Raw genomic sequence first — 19,411 nt, forward strand, 5'->3', positions numbered from 1 at the left:
TGAGGGAGGAAGGGCTGCTCTCCAGAGAGGGTTCAGAGGCACCAGTGGTCTATTGACTGTGTTTATTTCCGCCACCAAAATGACCGCGCGTTGTGCCGAGAGGCATCACCTTAGTCCCGCGTCCATCCCTCCAGTGAAACCAGCTTTGCTGGCTGCGGGAGTCATGAACACTCAGCAGGAAGTCCTGTCTGGGGGTGCGAAGGGCAGGCGCTGAGCTGTGGCCACTTCAGTGGGTCTGGGGTGGTTTTTGTTTTTTGAGTTTTTGGTTTGGGGGTGTTTTTTTTTCTTGGAAAGGCAGTTTTGCTTTTGACATTTAAGCTATTTAAAGTTTTAGCACCTAAAATGAAAAAGATGCTTCAGAAATTGTGGTGCACTATATGTGGTTTAGCTTGGGTCTTTATTATTAGTCACTTATGTATTTTTGAAATTTTACTGATTTGATCTTTGAAGACGCGTGCAGGGTTCACTTCTCCTACAGATAATTACTGAACACTTCCTGTGCGCACAGCCCTGGGNGGAGGAAGGGCTGCTCTCCAGAGAGGGTTCAGAGGCACCAGTGGTCTCTTGACTGTGTTTATTTCCGCCACCAAAATGACCGCGCGCGTTGGGCCGAGAGGCATCACCTTAGTCCCGCGTCCATCCCTCCGGTGAAACCAGCTTTGCTGGCTGCGGGAGTCATGAACACTCAGCAGGAAGTCCTGTCTGGGGGTGCGGAAGGGCAGGTGCTGAGCTGTGGCCACTTCAGTGGGTCTGGGGTGGTTTTTGTTTTTTGAGTTTTTGGTTTGGGGGTGTTTTTTTTTCTTGGAAAGGCAGTTTTGCTTTTGACATTTAAGCTATTTAAAGTTTTAGCACCTAAAATGAAAAAGATGCTTCAGAAATTGTGGTGCACTACATGTGGTTTAGCTTGGGTCTTTATTATTAGTCACTTATGTATTTTTGAAATTTTACTGATTTGATCTTTGAAGACGCGTGCAGGGTTCACTTCTCCTACAGATAATTACTGAACACTTCCTGTGCGCACAGCCCTGGGCTGCAGCAGGACACGCAGCCCCTTCCCTTCCCTGCCTCTGCGCTCTGCCCCGAGACAGTAAAGCAGGCTGTGGGCTCCACCTGCCCCTCACCTCACAGTGGGGCCTGGAGAAGAAAACTTGGCCCCCCGGGTGTCGAGCCAGGGTGGGATTTAAGTGGAAGTACGCTCGGGTGTTGCTCTCGGGCCTGCTGCCCTGAAGTAGCCGCCGTTACTGTGAGGCGATTCTCTGTGTTTATCCTTGGTATGAACCCCAGATCTGTTCCCCTTGACTGCGGCTTTATTCCCTGTGGAGACTTACTGGTTCGTGAACCTATTTGTTCCCACCAGCTGCCCCTCCCTGGGCTGCACATTTAAAAGCCTGATTTGCAGGCTGCCTCGGCCCTGGCTGGAGGGGACATGCGGCAGAGAGGGGACTTCTGGAAGCTGGAACTAATGGGCAGTTCACTGTTCCTGCCTTCAGAGGGCTGCTACCATGCTGCTAGCATTACTAGCATTGCAGAGAGAAGATTTTAACCTGCGATACCTTACATTTCCAGAGGTGTTTGCTGAAGACTTAGCTTAATGGATTCTCCATGGACACGTTTTCAGATTTAGTCAGTCAGATTGTGAGGGAAGTCTCAGTTCAGATTCTCAACCCATTCTGTTTTTCAGGAGGCTGAAGCTTTAAAGAAAGGGTTTGTCAGGATTTAACTAGGAATTCAGGAGGAAGGTTTATAGAAGAGAGTGTTTTCATACCCTTGAGGGACAGCCATTAATTTGCCTGTAAATAATATTAATTATAAACTGTTTGCTGTGGATTAAAGCTAGTTTTCCAAGTGTCTTTCAAACAATTACTGAGTTCTGGTTCATTTCACTTAAGGAAGTTTTCAAGGCAGAGCTTGCCAAGTCGTTACTTTCTCCTTCCTTCCAGTGAGTCCTGACTAGTTGGACTTCACTGTGGTGTGTAGATGTTTTTGATGTCACTTTCGTTAGTGTATTCTGGTGTGTCACTGCACGTGGGAGGTTCTGGGACACCACATTGGCTTTGTGAAGTGGAGGCGTGTGATCGGCCTCGGCTGCAGGCACCCTGGTGCTGCTCCTCGCCACTCCAGTGCATCGCTTCCTAATTCTTTCCAGCAAGAGGACCATTGCTGTCTTCAGGATGAGAATGTGCTTCCAGATACTGCTACGAAAAAGGAACAAGCGGGCAGAAGCGCTAGGAGATGACGCCTGGTTTTGAAAGAGTTGGGAGGAAGGTTAAAGGGTTTAAGGTACCGAGGTTAGAAGAGGAAAGAAAGCTTTATGGAACATGGGAAGGAAAGTTTGTGAAGTTGGACAGGTACTGAAATTTCTGCTGAAACAGTGGGGCAGAAACAGTGTCATTTTGGGCGGTGTAGGAAGGCAGCCCCTGCCACCCGCAGTTCTGCTGGGAAGAGTGGCGGGCTCTGCAGTAGGAGCTACGTGGTGACAGCTCTTAGGGAAGATACCAGGTGGCCTTTAAAAATGGGACATTGCGTAGAGTCCTTGTAAGCTTTCAACGTTTTTTATCTTCCTCCTACAGCAAATCCAGTTTGCTGATGACATGCAGGAGTTCACCAAATTCCCCACCAAGACGGGCCGCCGGTCTCTGTCGCGGTCCATCTCGCAGTCCTCCACAGACAGCTACAGCTCAGGTAGGCGGGCGCTGCCCAGGGCCCTTACCTGTGGCCTGAGGGGGCCTCCTGTCAGGGCTGCCCACCTGTGTGCTGGGAGCGGACTAGGACTGGCTGGGCAGCAGGGGTGTCCTAGCCAGCCCTGTCGCTGGGGGCGCTCCCGTCATCGCGAGGCTTTCTTCCCCTGGCTGTCTGTGTGTGTGGTCTGTGGCCAGGGCCTGGCGGGTCGTTCCGGGCCAGTCCCCACACCCACGTTCATCTGTCTGTCCGCCACATCGCCAGAAGAGGGAAGTCTGGTATTTAGGCGGACAGAACTGGCCCTGAAAAGAGGTGCATTTTGAAAGCGTAATTCCTGATTTCTTTGTTGGAGATAGTCCCTGCTTCCTCTTTCTTTCTTGTCTCCAAGACTTCTTGAATTGTAACAGTAAAAATTAGTCTTTTGCTCCTTTCATTTACCAGATCCTTTCTATGGAAGTGTCTTCACCTGCCCACCCCGGAGTGGGAAGGATTCCTGCCGCCCATTCGGGCCCCAGTTCTGTTTCTCTTTATTCTCCTCTCCGGGCTCAGCCCCGTGTGGGGGTCTGCTGTGTCCTTCTCACCTTCAGAGTGGGCACTGGAGGGTTGACTCGGGGAGGACGTAGACCCTCAGGATCTGCGTGCTGGGGGGACCCACACTGTGGGGTGTGCAGGGGCACCACATCCAGCCCCCCCGCGTTCAGCTGAGGAAGCGTTGCCGGAAGATTCAGAGGCTTGTCCACAGGCAGAGGTTGTGATTAGTGGCAACCAAGGGATTTGTGCCAAAGCCATTGTCTTTTGCCGGAATATTGTTTGTATTGTCCTGTTAACATGAAGGACAGGGCTTTAGGTGCAAGGAATGTAAACAAACACATTTTTGAAAACTTACTCTCACCCTGTGCCTAATAACCCAGTACAGACGAGAGAGGCAGACGAGGCAGACGGTGATGCACAAGGTCAAGTACTGAAACAAACGAATGTACGGATTCACCACGGGCCTGTGTGCAAGAAGAGGTTCCAATGTAATGGCTGTCATAAATGGAAAGATGTCGTGGAGTGACAGACACAAAAGGTGGTGGGTGACAAGGAGGCAGGCTACTCGTAGCTAACAAAGACTCAGTTGTGAAGGACCGAGTTACAAGAGGAAGAAAGATGGAACGAGTGGAGAAAGCTTTAACAAAGGCTTCAAAGGTCTCGATGGCCGTCTGCTACGGGAACCTACCAGAGCATTTCTGGAAGCTTGGTGGCACGGCCAGGCTGTCCTAGGCGGGCAGGCACCTTCCGCAGTGTCCGTTCGCAGGGAGTACGCAGACGGCAGTGAGAGAGGCCGGTGCAGTGGCAGGGATGGCGATCGGGGACATACTCGATTCCGCCGGCACGCAGTGATCTGAGAGCTAAGGAGGGCTGGCTGCGCGTCCTCCTGCCTGTCTGTCTGAAAGGGCCTTTCAGTGTCTATGTGAAGCCACTGTTGGGAGCCAAAGCTGCTCACTCGGTGGGTCGTTTCTTCCCACGTCCGTGTTCCTTGAGCGCAGCCTGGTGCGAAAGCCCTCGTAAGCTCGTCTCGCCACTTTCCCTCGTATCCGTGGTTCTCAGAGTGGGGTCCTCTGAACCACACCTGGGGACGTGCTGGAAATGCCAGCTCTTGGGTCCTACCTGAGACCTTCCAAAGGGGACTTCTGGGGGTGGGGCCTAATGCTTTAGGTGCTTGAGTGTAAGACCGGTGATCTAGAGAAATGGCATTCCTTACGTGCCCTAAATGACTCTTAACAGTCTAGTTCTAATTCGGGTGGGGACGCAGCACCCCGATCATCTGGGATTCACTAGAATCGGTGCCCAATTGGAGTCAGTAGCTCCTGACCAGAGGCACCAATGGCACCGTCTCATGGGGCGGGCGTGAGGGCCAGAGCCCTGAGGGGGCCCCAGCAGTTCCACTCCCACTGTCCTAGACCCTGGGGGAGTGCCGCTGAGAGTGACGTCAAGGTGGCTGTGACGGAGAGTGCAAGGGAGTCCCTTGGGGACTGCACTCTGTGGAGTCGGGGCCGTTGAGGTTTCTCTGCCTTCATCTCTCTCTTTTCTGGCTCTAGCGGCGTCCTACACAGATAGCTCTGACGATGAGGTTTCCCCCCGAGAGAAGCAGCAAACCAACTCCAAAGGCAGCAGCAACTTCTGCGTGAAGAACATCAAGCAGGCAGAATTCGGACGCCGGGAGATTGAGATCGCAGAGCAAGGTAGAGGAAGGGAGTGGGTGGGGCAGGAGCAGCCTCTTACTGGTCACCAGGCTCTACAAACAACTTGAGCCTGGAAGCTAACTTGAAGGTCTCCTGGGAAAAGCCAGGATCCCAGACTCTTGTACAATCAGATCTGTGTATGGAGCTTGGCCTCCAGGTTCTTGTTCTTGTCCTCCCTGCTTCCTCGGCATGGGGTAATAATACAGAGAGTAGTTTCTGCCCCGCCACCCACCCCATCCCCACAGTGCCACGTCCAGGGACCTAGCTGTGGGGTCAGCGAGTCTGGGGCCACTGCTGTGCGGTGATGGGCTCTACAGGACCCAGCCTTCCCAATAGCAGTGGGGTGGGAGGGTCTTCAGCAGGACAGGGTGACCTAGAACTTCATTTGGTCTTCAGTCCTGAGCACCCTCTGCTGGAACAAGAGTGAAAGTGACTGATAGTCAAGTCTTGGTCTCTCCGTCCACATCCAGTACAACCGTCTCCTTACTCTTGTGCTGCTTCCCCGTTGAAGCACGTTCCGTCCTGGGAGGAAGAGTGGAAACCAAAGAGACTGGCTGGGGGAACAGGGTTAGACAGCAGAGAAACACGGGAGCAAGTGGCCGCTGCTGCGGGGAAGGCTCTCCCCTGGTGCTGTGGTTTGGTTACGTGTAGGAGCCCCTTAGCCAGCGCTGTGGCTACTCCCCTCTCCCCACAAAGGAAGGAGGAGACACCCTCCATTTGATCCATTTTGAGAATTCATTCTCTGTTTTGTCCTTTGCATATAAGGCTGAAACAGTAGAAGAGAGAAATTCCAAGTGAATGGGTGACGACCTGCCCTGTTGTTTGCTGGCAAAGCTGCCAGTTGTCCCAGAAACAGGCTCAGGGTTTTCCCGACTTACCGCACCCATCACCCTGGACCCAGACCCGCCCTCCCTGTTGCCGGGCAGGAATCGGCGCTGCTGCTCGTGCAGGCCCAGCTCAAACCCTCTGTTCTTTCACAGACATGTCTGCTCTGATTTCACTCAGGAAACGTGCTCAGGGGGAGAAGCCCTTGGCTGGTGCTAAAATAGTGGGTTGCACACACATCACAGCCCAGACTGCGGTGAGTTTATTGGGAGAAAACTGCGAAACTTCTGGTGAGGAGGGTGAAAGAGCACCTTTTTTTCAAACTTGCTTTGCCTTCCCTGTCTATCCAGCCCCCAGGTGCTCACTAGTAGACGGAACTGCCCTGTTGCACAGTGGTGGGGCTTCCTGCTCTGTCTGTCTGGGTGTGGCCTGCTTTTCATGAACCTGGGGTAGGGAGAGCTAGATTTGCATAAACAGGATTGTTACAAAAATGTTGAGACCTCAGAAATATATATTTTGGCGACTGTCAGATAGCAATTTGCTGTCTCACTGGATCACACGCTCCTGCGACTTCCCAGTGTCAGGCGTGCCAGAGTTGCAGGGCATGGCGTTCTGCTCTGCCACTCCCGCCTGCCCTCCCCTCCCTCACCCTGCCCTCCTGTGCACCCACCCAGGTGCTGATCGAGACCCTGTGCGCCCTGGGGGCTCAGTGCCGCTGGTCCGCCTGCAACATCTACTCCACGCAGAACGAAGTGGCTGCCGCACTGGCCGAGGCCGGTGAGTGCAGCTTCTTGTCATCGTCGCTGTTCCCAGCTGTGCCTCAACACAATGCCCCAAACATAGTTTTTACGTACCAGAATTGTCTTTACAGTGCCATGCCTGTGTAGGGACTGTAGAGTGTGGAGGGCAATGAAAGTAGCAGCAGGAAGAACATAGATAATCGATTAAGGTTCAGACCCCTGATGATATATCATAGTCATTAACAAGCAATCTCTGAAAAGAATCTAATTACATGGGGGAAGTGCCCAGTTCTGACGTTGAATGAATGAGGAAAAATGTTAAAATACATGCGCTAGCCCTGGCTGGTGTAGCTCAGTGGATTGAGCACAGGCCTGCGAACCAGAGGATCGCGGTTCGATTCCCAGTCAGGGCACATGCCTGGGTTGTAGTCCAGTTCCCTGCAGGCCAACTCCCAGCAGGGGACACACAAAAGGCAACCGTACATTGATGTTTCTCTCCCTCTCTCCTTCCCCTCTAAAGATAAATAAATAAATAAAATCTTAAAAAAAAATACACGGGCTAAATAGAAACACAAGCTCAGCGGGCCTCCCTTCACCACCGGTCTCATCACTTTTGACGGAACACACGAAGTGCCTTCTGGATTGGTGCTGCCTGAGGTCTTTGTATTCACTGTTACTTTGAAAACATGTGGACCACTTGTGAGTCCCATTAAACATGAAACGATTGTTACTGTTAAAATGTTCAGAAGAAAAGTACCCTAAAATCTCTTTAAGGACCTCACCTCTGCCCAGGATTCTTGGAGAGCAACTTTGTAACACTTTGGTTTTTGTTATTTACTGTCTTTCGGTGTTTATGGCAAAAACTTAGGGGGTTCCGAAACAAAACATGGGAGAGGCTGGCTGACCTGTGCCTGTCTGTGCAGGGGTCGCGGTGTTTGCGTGGAAGGGCGAGTCGGAAGACGACTTCTGGTGGTGCATCGACCGCTGCGTGAGCACGGACGGGTGGCAGCCCAACATGGTAATCACGCACCCCCACGGCACCTGGACAGGAGAGCCGTCCTCCCCGCCCAGAGCACGATTCCCTGAGTGCTGTGGGTGACTGGTCTGCCTCGCACACTCTGCCATGGAAGCGTTCAGCCTGACACCTCTTCGGAGTGGGTCTGAGCGCTGAGTGGGCAGGCGGGGCAGGGTGGGGCTGAGCATGCGCAGCTCCAAGGGCAGAACAAAACGGCAGGAAACAGCGTGGCGCCTCCATGGAGTAGGGTCCTCGCTCCTTCCTGCCCCGGCTCTCCTGCATTCAGTGGGGCTGCAGAGTTCAGGACTCGACTAAACATAAGTGTGTGGTTGGGCTAACACTTGCCACTAGAGCCTAGAACACACTTAGCAATCCTTTTAACCACTTTACACCAACAAATTTGACTATTTCCACTGTGCACACCTGCTCTCAGGAGCTCCGAGGATCATTCTTCCAAAGCAGACAGGGCGCTCATTCTAGCACAGAGAGTGGGTTCGCAGCCCCCGGCTCCAGCAGCCTGAATGCCCATGGATGTCTTCTGGCTGTTCTGCAGATCCTGGATGACGGGGGGGACTTAACCCACTGGGTCTATAAGAAGCACCCCAACGTGTTTAAGAAGGTCCGAGGCATTGTGGAGGAGAGCGTGACTGGTGTTCACAGGTAACAGACGCCGCGGCAGCTGCCCCATCCCTCGCCCCGGTGGGGTCTGCTGGGCTCTCTCCAGCTGTGGGGCATGTTTCGGGCCTGCAGGGACTCGGTCTGAGGGTCTCTGTTAGATGAGACTGCTAGAGCTTTTACCTTTGAGAAAGCCGAGGAGACCCCGAGAGGAAGTTACTTCAGGCTCTAGCTTACACATCTTCTGTCCCTCTGGCTCCACTGGGGTTCTCGGCCAGGGAGGGAGGCAGGGAGTGAGTGTGTCTTGAAAAACTGGATTTAGTGTTGTATTATAATTCTGTATTTGGAACCTAGAAACATTCTGTTGTAAAACTGTACATTAGACACAAAGTGAACTGGGCAGAACATCCTTGGCTTGTCAGAGCCCCTAAAAGGTCCCTGCAGTGGTGTCTCTCGCTGGAGGTGCGCTGCCGGGCCCTCGCACACACGGAGAACCGGGGCAGCGTCACTGGTCACCTCGCTTACTGGAAGTGGGCGTGGGCTCTGTAAAGACTGAGAAAGTGCTGGTCTAGGGAAATATATCCCCTCTGTGGAAGAGAAGTCAGTTTCTTCAACTGAAAGGATATTTTTTCCTTCCAAAGAAAGGGGGTGGTGGTGGAGAAAATGAAGTGAGGAGGGTGACAAGGATGTCGTCTTACTTACCCATGTCCTTGGGCGTGAACAAGGCTGGGGCTGGCGGGTGGAGTCGGACGGGAATCAGGTGGATTTGGCTACACGCTGCTTTACCAGCTGACCTTGTTCTTGTGGCTTCCTCTCCCTTAGGCTGTATCAGCTCTCCAAAGCCGGGAAGCTCTGCGTTCCAGCCATGAACGTCAACGACTCTGTCACCAAACAGAAGTTCGATAACCTGTACTGCTGCCGAGAGTCCATCCTGGACGGGTGGGTCGAAGCTCGGAGCTGTTCAAGGTCACGGGCGGTGGGTGTGGACTGAGGTGCGGGATCGGTCTGTATTGCCCTGGGCCTATCCCCTGGTTTTCCTTTGGCTTCGGAAGGCCACTTCAGACCCGGCTGAGCCAGCTTCCACTTGCAGTTCTTTTCATTGTGTGCGGAGGGGCTGTGTTCAAGCTGATAGTGCGCACGCTGAGCCCCCGTCTGTCCCCACAGCCTGAAGAGGACCACGGACGTGATGTTCGGTGGCAAACAAGTGGTGGTGTGTGGCTACGGTGAGGTGAGGAGCCGGCCCGGCGCCTGCCTTCTCTCGGACTCACCGGGGTCGCTGAGGAGTGACCACGGCGAGTTGGGGTGGGGTCACCGATCCGAGCTTCAGAGTATCTCCTAGATATTGTGTCTCACTTAGCGGAAGTCCTTTATGCAGATTCCTGGGTAAGGATATACAGAGTGAACGGAGTTTTCAGGTTTTACCACTTCGTCCTGTGGAATGGCATGTTGGCATCATTTCCCCTCATTGATAACGACTGTTTTTGAGACCTGATTCGAGGGAACATGCAGCCCCACGAGCGACAGGCAGTGGAGCGAAGGGTAGAGTCCAAAGTGGCATGTAGTCGAGTCTCTGAACTAGGGCAAGTGTAGGGACTCGTCTGTCATCAGCGATGGCCAGCCAAGGTTCCTGAGCCACCAGGCTGTCCTTGGGTCCACTGCGTCTGAGTGAGTTAGCAGGTCCTTCTGGACCGAGAGACAAGAGGTGACAGTTGCTCTTCCTGGTCTCATTTCCCTAATGGTGACACTTCACTCCCCTCGTCTCCTTTCCTGTCCCAAGCCCCAGCCCTTGCTGTGAAATATGGAATGTCTGACGGAGGGTCACAGCCTAATCTGGATCTGTTTCTGCCCTGCCTGGGTTGGTGCCCCCTGCACGGGCCTGCCAGCTGACTGGTGGTCTCAGGACTTTGCTTCCCGCCTCCCCAGGAGCCCCCAGCCCCGGTCCCCGGGCCTTGAGGGACCTGACGGCCCGACCTCTTCCCCGTGCCCTGTAGGTGGGGAAGGGCTGCTGCGCTGCGCTCAAGGCCCTCGGGGCCATAGTCTACATCACGGAGATCGACCCCATCTGCGCCCTCCAGGCCTGGTGAGAACAGCGCACTCGGGCCGCAGCCGGCACCTTGGGCTCCTGGGCTTGCCGTTGGGTGTGGGGCTGCTCCTTGCAGGGGAGAAGGCTAGGCTTGCTCTCTCCCTCCGTGTAACCTCGAGCTGCTTGGCACCTTCCCTCCCTGCGTGGGATCCTGAGGCTGGCGCGTGTAGTCGAGCACGGCTTGTCACTTACCGCCCCCGAGGGGGAGCGATGGACTGACCGTAGGAAGGGGTTTAGTCGTCCCATTGTGTGACCAGCTCTGCCCCCCACCCCCGCCCCCTTACTTTGCTCATAGTGTCCTCCACTCTCTTCCAGCATGGATGGCTTCAGGGTGGTGAAGCTGAATGAAGTCATCCGGCAAGTGGACGTCGTGATAACTTGCACAGGTGACTGTGGGTGCTCTGTTTCGCGTGGAGCAGTGGTTGCTCGGCTGAGCCTTCTAAGTGCTCAGACTGGCTGTCACGTGGAGCGAGAGCCGTGCCCCGTGTGAGAACTTCCGCATTAGAGGAGGCTGTCGGAACCCTCACATTTTCCAGAGCAGAGAGCCTTTTTCCCCGATGGCTTTTTGTGCTGCTCCATTTTACCTATAGCCAGGTAACACAGCCCACAGAGCTGGCACCCAGTGTGCGCTTCTTCGCGCACAGTGTGTCCACGCCCTGGAGCGCCGGCAGGCCTTCTCTCCACGTTCTGGCTGACCGCCGCCCAGCACGTGTGTTCCCCAGCACCGGTCTCCTCAGCCCACCCCTTCCTTTCAGGAAATAAGAACGTGGTGACCCGGGAGCACCTGGACCGCATGAAGAACAGCTGCATCGTGTGCAACATGGGCCACTCCAACACAGAGATCGATGTGGTGAGCCTCCCATGCACCTGTGGCCGGCTGGCCTCCCCGCCTCCCGGGGAGCCCCGCTCCTCACTGCTGTCTGCCTTTCAGACCAGCCTCCGCACCCCGGAGCTGACGTGGGAGCGGGTCCGTTCTCAGGTGGACCACGTCATCTGGCCCGATGGCAAACGCGTCGTCCTCCTGGCAGAGGTACGTGCCGCAGGGCTTCGCCGGCGCAGCCCGGGCCACGTGGTTAGATCCGAGGGGGGCGGGGCCTCTGCTTCCCTGCCATCTGTCTTCGGGTGACAGTAGCTCTCCAATGATCTGGTCACCAAAATAGAATCACACAAAAAAATACCTGCTTTTCCCTAAGTAACATACTACTTCCTTCTGCACATACGTCTTTAGCTTGTCGGACTCAGGGGCTTGCGGAAAATAACATAAAACCTGATCGAGAACTGATTCTTCCTCTCCCACTGAGCCCGGGGGGTACAAGGGCTTCCCCTGCACCCGCATGACTGGTGTGACTCTGGGACATGAGACGGGGGGACGGCATCGCTCACCCTGGCTCCCTCTCCCCCTCAGGGCCGTCTGCTCAATCTGAGCTGCTCCACAGTCCCCACCTTTGTCCTGTCCATCACAGCCACCACACAGGTACGTGACCTCCTGCCTGCTCATCCTGCCTGAGATGAGTGGAGCTGGGTCTGGACCAGCGCTCCAAGGAGAGGGCCCTGCTGTGTCGCTAAGAGGGTTTTGGGGTTTTCTGACCCTCTTTTCCCGACCCAGGCTTTGGCACTGATAGAGCTCTATAACGCACCTGAGGGGCGCTACAAGCAAGATGTGTACTTGCTGCCCAAGAAAATGGGTGAGTGGAAACAGGAGAAGCCCCTCCTGACTCCAGCCCATCGCGCAGCTCGGTAACAGCGGCGTCACGAAAAGCGTGGGAGTCAGAGCTCTAATCCCTGGCTTGGCACTGACGGTTTGGGCCTCAGAGCAAGTCCTAATCTCCATGAGCCTCAGTTCGTTTTGTTAATCAGTAAAGTAAGAATAATACTGTGTATGTTGCAGAGCTGTAGGGAGAGTAACAGCTGGCGAGTGAAAGTGCTCAGCAGGGGGGTGCGGCTGGGTGCACTCATTACTCTGTGCAGCCTTGTTCAGTGACCGTCCCAGTGCCTCCTCCACGCCGAGTACTGCTCAGGGCCAAGATGAGACAGAGAAACACGTGGTCTATATTGTGCATCGGCCATTTGATATGCAGACAAGCTCTTGTCATTCTTGGGACAACTGTGCTGTGTTGGTGTGACATATAATGCTTCATCTCCTGTTCTTGACCTTCCTGCTTAGTGGTGCCCCCTCAACTGTAATTGGCCCAAAGCTCTGTCCTCTTAAAGCTGAAAAACTTACTGTTCTTATCACCTCAAATTGGTTTTTGTAAAAAATTCACTCATAAAAGTAAAGCCCAAGAATCTTATCCATGGAAATGTAATAAATGTGTGCCGGCTGCCTTAGAAATCCTTGGTCCTAAGATCAGAGGCCTTTATGGTTCTGATCCTAAATAGATGTTAACGACACAAGGCCCTTTGAGCTTCCTGGAGTCTGCCTGGACACGTAACATGACTGTGACCCGGGTAAGAAGTGGCCGCAGGAAGGCGAGAGTAGTTTGTGGCACGTTGGCCACTGAGGTGAAGCCAAAATCTTTGCCAGAGGAAGATGGGGAGGTGCAGGTTTGTCCCATTCTGTTGTCACCGTGGTGAGTGGCTTTCTAAATGCACGTGGGGAAACCGAGAGAGAGGTCCTGCTTTAGAAAGGCAGCGAGCATGTCTTTAAGGAAGCCAATTTTGGAGTTGTAGATTCTTCCAAAGTTACTCCACCCTCGTCCATTCTCGAAGCCTTAGGAGGAAACAGGAGCGGTCGCCCCCCAGAGGCAGATCTGAAGTGGAGTCTGCTCCTCTGTCACTCTGTTCCTCCTAGATGAGTACGTGGCCAGCTTGCACCTGCCGTCCTTCGATGCCCACCTGACAGAGCTGACAGATGACCAAGCAAAATATCTGGGACTCAACAAAAATGGGCCATTCAAACCAAATTATTACAGGTAACGTGGGGGGAAGCGAGTGAGTTCTTTTCCCCAGTACTCAGCCAAGCCGGCCACCCACCTTGCCCAAGCAGAGCTAGTGTTAGGCAGGTCGAGAGCCTGCACCGAGCCAACGGGGCAGAGAGAGGAGCCGTGTCTCTCTGAGCAGATGCGAAGAAGTAGAAGTTTTCTACAGCTTTGGAGCCTGGGCCCTACCCCTAGAGATTCCAATACAGTTGGTCTGGGACGGGGCCTAGGCTTATTCTGTAAAAGCTCCCCAGATTATTAGAAAGTATAGTCAGAGCCAAAAACCACAGACTCAGGAACAGGAAGGAAGGAAAGAAAGAAAGATAGCTAGCTGACTCATATCAGGGAGCAGGAGGTAACTTTGTCAGAAGTGTCAGAAACTCTGGGGAAGCACAGGGAAGGGACTGCAGGGATCCCCAGCCTGGGCCGGAGCCGGGCCCTGGACGGAACGCCTGCTCCTGCCTCTCCTCTCGGTGCATGCGTGGAAGGCGTGGTGCTAGCCGCCCGTCTCTCTCTCTCTCTCTTTCCAGATACTGACGGACCACACCCCCAAGGACCAGCCCTCGAGAACCACACAGCTCTCAAAGAAAGCTTTTTAAAGATCACTTTTATTTTCTTCCTGTTCCTTTCCTCTTGATGTTTCTTCTGTGATTTCATTCTTGTTTTTCATCTCACTGTCCAAGTCCTGCAGACGGCACGGGAACTTGCTTCGTGGCTCTTTAGATGAAACTGGGGTTCAGGGGTCCTCACTCTAGTCGCTAAAGAAGGGTTTTACTCTCTGAGCCCAGAAAGGTGATTCTTTGTTCACCATTTCTGGGGATTTAGTCTTAACTGGGTACCTTATTAACAGGAAATGTAAGGTACCTTCTAGGTGGAACAATCTGCAATGTCTAAATTGCCTTAAAAGAGCCCATTTCGTAGCTGCTGAAATCAGTGCTCTTTGACTTCTTCAGAGGAGCAGGGATGGGACCTGCCAGCCAGGTAGGTCAGACGTAGGTGGTCTACGTTAATCCCCCCTAGACGTCCCACCCTGTTTCCCACGTGGAGGTGCTGCGTCCGGTCCAGAGATGCGTACCAGTGGGTGTGGCCTATTCAGACCCGGGGGCCCACTCGGATTAGGATAGCCCTTCACTCCCGCCACACCCTCTCATTTTTCAGGTTTTTAACCACACTGCACTCTGTTAAGTTGAATTTTGTCCCCTAGCATTTATTTCTGTTGTACAAAAAATATGTAAGGCACATGTCTAGTCTTAATGCTGAGAAACTGTGTGGGTGGCTAGTTGGTATCAGTTTCTCTTTTAAAGCTTTGGAGCTAAGAGGGCAGAGCTGAGTCTAGAGAAATGCTGGTTTCAGACTCTGGTAAACCCCTGTCCCTAGCCCACAGTTTATAGCTTCAGTGAACTGGGGTCATAACCGCCAATTCTGTCAGCTCTGCCCCATGCAGCTTGTGCTGAAGGCGACTTTCTTGGGCCTTTACTCAGTGTAAAGCACTGAGCTCTGTTTTTAGGATTTATCCCTCAAGAGCAAATTTCTGGACAGCTATGCTTCTGCAGCCTAAACTACGTAAAGGGAGGTAGGTGAGAGGGGAGGAGAAGGATGTGCTGGGCCACGGCGAGGGGACCTTAGGCCCTGTATAACATTAGTTTTACAGAGGTAATACCACTTTTGATTGACACGTGCCACAAAAAGTTTGTGAACTAAGATCTTAAGGGCAGTTTGTGTGTAGAGGAAACAGTCAGTACGTGCTGGCTCACGCTCTCAAAGAATTCCCCAGAGCGTCTCTCAGTGATCGGAGGGGTGCGTCCCTGGCCCTGCCTCTGCCCAGCAGCACTTCTGCACGGTCACGTGGGCTTCCTGCTCCTGAGCTTTACCTGTATAATTATCCAGGATCCTAAATCCTCAACTTGTTCTCGCTCTTGATCCTTCACAATTGGGTCAGATGTTAGTGCTGGGTACTAGGAATTTTAGTTTCTCTACTGCCATTGCTGAGAGAGACGGACGTGAAAGCAGGAACATAAGAAAGGAAAGCTTTCACTCTGCCCTGCCTCTCCCTCGCAGGGCGCAACGATCTTGCCAAACTTTTCCCCCTTTCCTCTCCTGTTTCTCCCCACCCAGCCCCTTTCCACTCCTTGCCGGTATGGCCGTGCTTGCTTCTCGGTAGATGCTAAAGGTTCAAGCCCTTTTCCCCAGGGCATGTAACCAGCCAATCAGAACACCACATCCTTTAGGGGAAGTAACCTGGCCAACAGGGGTATCCATCAGTCAGCTCTGCTGGAGGGAGGGGGCCCAGGCCCTGCCGCCCTCTGGCCGCCCCTGCTCTCGTGCCTGTTACTGTGTCCATAGGAATAGTAGGTAAGGGCTTCGTCTCTGTCAAGCCATGCAACAAGGACGCCGTGGAAGAATGTCTGGCATCAGAGGGAGCATGTGGAGAGCAACTTGGGAGGAACAAGTTTATTTTGTATTGAATGATTTTTATGAATGCAATATTAATCCTTGCAGATGAGCAATAATCATTAAAGTCAATTAAAATGATGAGACCTTATTGGGTGTCTGTGTTGTGTTTGGTTGAATAGCAAGACTTCACTAGAACCTGTTTTCTAGGCTGGGACAAGTCGCAGGCAGTCACCAGTACCTAGTCGAGATTTATTGAGGACCCAACATGTGGGGCACCAGGCTGGAGGCCGAGTTGTCAGTAACATCTTCAGTTTTGCATCCTAAGTGCCTGCTCTGTGCTCGGCACTGCCATGCTCACTGTCTTCAAGAAGCAGACCTGCTGCTTCCACTTCAGGGCCCCTCACTTGCGTAGTCCCCATTTAAGACCTGGACCCAGCTCTTTACCTTAAAGAATGTTTCCAGAGTTACATGAGCTGAAGCTTCTCTCCCGCCTCTGAAGTTGTTGCCTTGTCTTCTGATGTGATATATATCTATTAACATTATTCTGCCCTGGCGGGTGTAACTCAGTGGATTGAGAACTGGCCTGCAAGCCAGGGGGTTGCCAGTTCGATTCCCAGCCAGGGCGTATGCCTGGGTTTCGGGCCAGGTCATCAGGGGGGTGCACACAATGGGCAACCACACATTGATGTTTCTCTCCCCCTCTTCTTCCCTTCCCCTCTGTTTAAAATAAATAAAATCTTTTAAAAAACTGTTCAAAAGTAATACCTTTTCCATTTTGTGAAATTGGTCCCAATGTTGATGATTTCTGTGCAGCCAGATAAAAGGGGTGTTTTTTAAATTCTATGAGACTCTGTCCACGCACATAAATCCACATGCAGATTTCGCAAGTTATGAGCACAGCCCTGCTCTCTCGGTCTGTGATGTCTGCGGCCTCCGCGTGCTGGAACAGCCGAGTTGAGTCGTTGCAGCCAAATAGCCCATGAAGTCCAATGTATTTTCACTCCAGCCCTAAACAAAAAAAGGTTGCGGAGCCAGGTGTGAAGGCTGGGCTGGTTATGAAGGGAAGGTGTGTTGGAGGCGTTGGATTTGCACACTAGTAGGAAAGCAGAGGGAGTGTCTGTGAGCAGACATGGAGGGGGTGAGAGCACTGGGAAGGGGGTGCGTCCGATGCTGAGCTCTGTGCCGGGAGGCAGGGCCTAAATCCATCTGCGTCCTGGCCAGGGCTTGCTCTGGGGTTGAGAGGTCTCCACAAACTGGTGAAACTACCTGGGAAGGTATGTGTGAATTCGACCTGGAATGTGTAACTGAGTAATATATTAGACTTCATGGTCAGTTTTAAGTTGCAATTAATGATATACATATATACACATATATGTACTATTGGAAACTAGACACTATTAGAACTTTTAATAATAGTAGTTTTTTATTTTTGTTTGCACTTGGTTTGGAATTGAAGTGCTCAGAAAATGGAAATCAAATATATTAAGTGTACAAGTGCATTTGGAAATGTTTAAAGGAGTTTATAAATTGGATATTCAGAGTCTCAATAGTGATTAACCTTTACTAGATTTGTGAGTAAATTAAGATCTATAAGCTGAACTTTAAAAAACATAGAGTAGTATTTTTAATTTGTTACTTTAGTAAATTGAATTATTTTTTAACTGAAATGACATCTTTGCCCACACAGCAGCAGCCTTTGAAATGTGCTCTAAAAAGAATTGTTCTGAATCGCGCTTGTCTGTGACCCTTGGGGCCTTTTCCCCTCACCCTGCTGTCCTGTGGCTGTGGTTCTCCACGTCAACCAGCAGGTGGCGCATCTTCACTGTCTGGCCAACAAAGGATAATAAATCCACAATCCCTTTTCTGAACCCCTTGTGTTTTGAAACAGAATATTTCAGATTATTAGGACATAGATGAACATATGGTATATTAGGTAATATGTATTAGGGGAATGTGGAGTAGCATTCAATATTGAGTGTCAATAAGCTTGTATTCAGTAAGTTTGTTAATATTTATACAAAAAGGGATAAGTAACAACTGTAAATAGCCTCCTATCAGTTCAAATCAGGTTTTGATGCCAAGTGGTTTTGGCCAAACCAAGGGAATTTTTTTGATTGTTTAGAATTTTTTTCAAATTTCGAAGGCTTGTGGCCCTGGAACAATGAGTAACATTCATTGTGTTGTGACTGACTTGTGTCGTGTTGTGTGACAGACTCTGTCCTGTATGCTTCACAGTTAGCACCCCGGACCCTCACAGTAACCCCATGAGACGGGCGCCACTGCTATCCCGTGTCACAGATGGGGACATTGAAGTGGCCGGGCGAAGTAACTTGCCCGAGGTGCTCTGCTCCTGAGTTGGTGGAGCTGGAATTCACTCAGCCAGTCTGGCTCCAGGGTCCATGCTCTACCCTGGGCGACATCGCTTCTGGGAAACAGCCCCGAACCAGGGTTCTGGTGTCCGTGCTGCATGTGGGTTGGTTAAAAATGCAAATCCCCGCCCTGGCTGGTGTGGCTCAGTGGATTGAGTGCCGGTCTGAGAATCCAAAGGTCGCAGGTTCAATTCCCATTTGGGGCACAAGCCTGGGTTGCGGGCCAGGCCCCTGGCTGGGAGCATGTAAGAGACAACCATAGATTGACATTTCTCTCCCCCTCTTTCACCCTCCTCCTCTAAAAATAAATAAAATCTTTTAAGAACACAAATTCCTGTGTTCTGCCTCAGACCCTGCAGGGAGAGACAAGACAGACTCTCAGGGCTGTGGGGAAGTGGAACGTCTCTGTCTCCACAGTCGTAGGGCAGTTGACAAGCAGAGCTAGGGTTGACCTCGGGTCTTTTCATCTCCTTGCATCCTCTCTCCTAAGCTACCTTGAGGCTCCCCCGGGTACTTTCAGGCAGTTTTCCCAGGGGTGCCATTTCGCAGCAAAGATTCTCTTAGCAGAAGAAACGGCATGGGCACGAAGACCCAAACTGCAGACGCCGGGACCTTCCTCCTCGCACTCTCTGAATGCAAGTCCTGGCAGCCGAGGGAACCTGCTTCCGGAAGCCAGAGCCAGTCTGCAGTTCTCCCACGATGTGTGTGTGTGTGTGGGGGGGGGGGGGNGGGGGGGGGGGGGGGGGGGGGGGGGGGGCAGGCTCACTGATGAGCCGTGGCTGGGCCGTTGTGCTCCAGATTTGGTCGGTTTTCAATCACAAAAATTCTCACACATCCTCACTGATTCCACCATTTCAGTGCATGAACGCCACACCAAAAAATGGGCCATTTTCTTCAATGATTCTCTCGCCTTTGTATTCCTGTCTGGGCACATTACTTCCGAAAGGTCACTTGACCTAGTTGGGAAGCCTAGTCGGGAGCTCGAACTGGATGAATAAGAGCAAGCTGCCTCCTCTGAGGTGCACTAGATCTTCCTGCTTGCTTCCAAGGGGATTTGTTGACAGGGGGGATGGGTTCGTGTCGATTTTTTTCAAGCGAAGACTTTTATCTCAAGTCTAATGTGAAGATACGATAAGGGAGGTACTGTCTCTCTCTGGCACTCGTACAATGGGAGCAAATCAGCACGTGGGGCTTTTTCCTTGTCTGTGCGGTGGGGCTTTCTAATGCCTAGTGAATCAGGTCTTTTTTCTCATTTTCCTCTCAAAATCAAATGTTATATGCAAATATAACTAAATAATATGAACAAGCTCTAACCCCTACCATTTCTCCAAAAAATGTTCAATTGATTTTTTAAAAGATTTTATTTTTATTTTTAGAGAAGGTGAAGGAGGGAGAAAGAGAAACACCAGTGTGTGGTTGCCCCTCGAGCGCCTCCCCGCTGGGGACCTGGCCTGCAACTCAAGCATGTGCCCTAGACTGGGAATCGAACCAGCGACCCTTTGGTTCACCGGCTGGCACTTAATTCACTGACCCACACCAGCTAGGGCT

At 52.2% G+C, this 19,411-nt stretch overlaps 1 protein-coding gene across 2 annotated transcripts in view; it reads left to right on the top strand.

Annotated features, from left to right (window-relative positions):
- Window positions 1-15,642, top strand: part of AHCYL1 (adenosylhomocysteinase like 1) — a 33,615-nt gene extending 17,973 nt beyond the window's left edge. Inside the window, exons 2-17 of one of the 2 annotated variants that reach the window (XM_037038940.1) lie at window positions 2,571-2,682; window positions 4,761-4,904; window positions 5,885-5,985; window positions 6,404-6,506; window positions 7,393-7,487; window positions 8,038-8,144; window positions 8,922-9,038; window positions 9,264-9,327; window positions 10,091-10,179; window positions 10,498-10,568; window positions 10,938-11,032; window positions 11,114-11,212; window positions 11,588-11,656; window positions 11,789-11,867; window positions 12,974-13,094; window positions 13,631-15,642. In XM_037038940.1, the coding sequence (XP_036894835.1) occupies window positions 2,571-2,682; window positions 4,761-4,904; window positions 5,885-5,985; window positions 6,404-6,506; window positions 7,393-7,487; window positions 8,038-8,144; window positions 8,922-9,038; window positions 9,264-9,327; window positions 10,091-10,179; window positions 10,498-10,568; window positions 10,938-11,032; window positions 11,114-11,212; window positions 11,588-11,656; window positions 11,789-11,867; window positions 12,974-13,094; window positions 13,631-13,637 (1,473 nt within the window). In that variant the 3' untranslated portion in view covers window positions 13,638-15,642. Of the gene's footprint in view, window positions 1-2,570; window positions 2,683-4,760; window positions 4,905-5,884; window positions 5,986-6,403; window positions 6,507-7,392; window positions 7,488-8,037; window positions 8,145-8,921; window positions 9,039-9,263; window positions 9,328-10,090; window positions 10,180-10,497; window positions 10,569-10,937; window positions 11,033-11,113; window positions 11,213-11,587; window positions 11,657-11,788; window positions 11,868-12,973; window positions 13,099-13,630 lie in introns of those variants that run through there. The other variant, XM_037038939.1, reaches the window with a different exon arrangement.
- The last annotated feature ends 3,769 nt before the right edge of the window (window positions 15,643-19,411 follow it).

The sequence above is a fragment of the Sturnira hondurensis genome, unplaced genomic scaffold (assembly GCF_014824575.4).
Source record: "Sturnira hondurensis isolate 20B ecotype Veracruz unplaced genomic scaffold, ASM1482457v3 Scaffold0024822, whole genome shotgun sequence".
Classification (NCBI taxonomy): Eukaryota; Metazoa; Chordata; class Mammalia; order Chiroptera; family Phyllostomidae; genus Sturnira; species Sturnira hondurensis.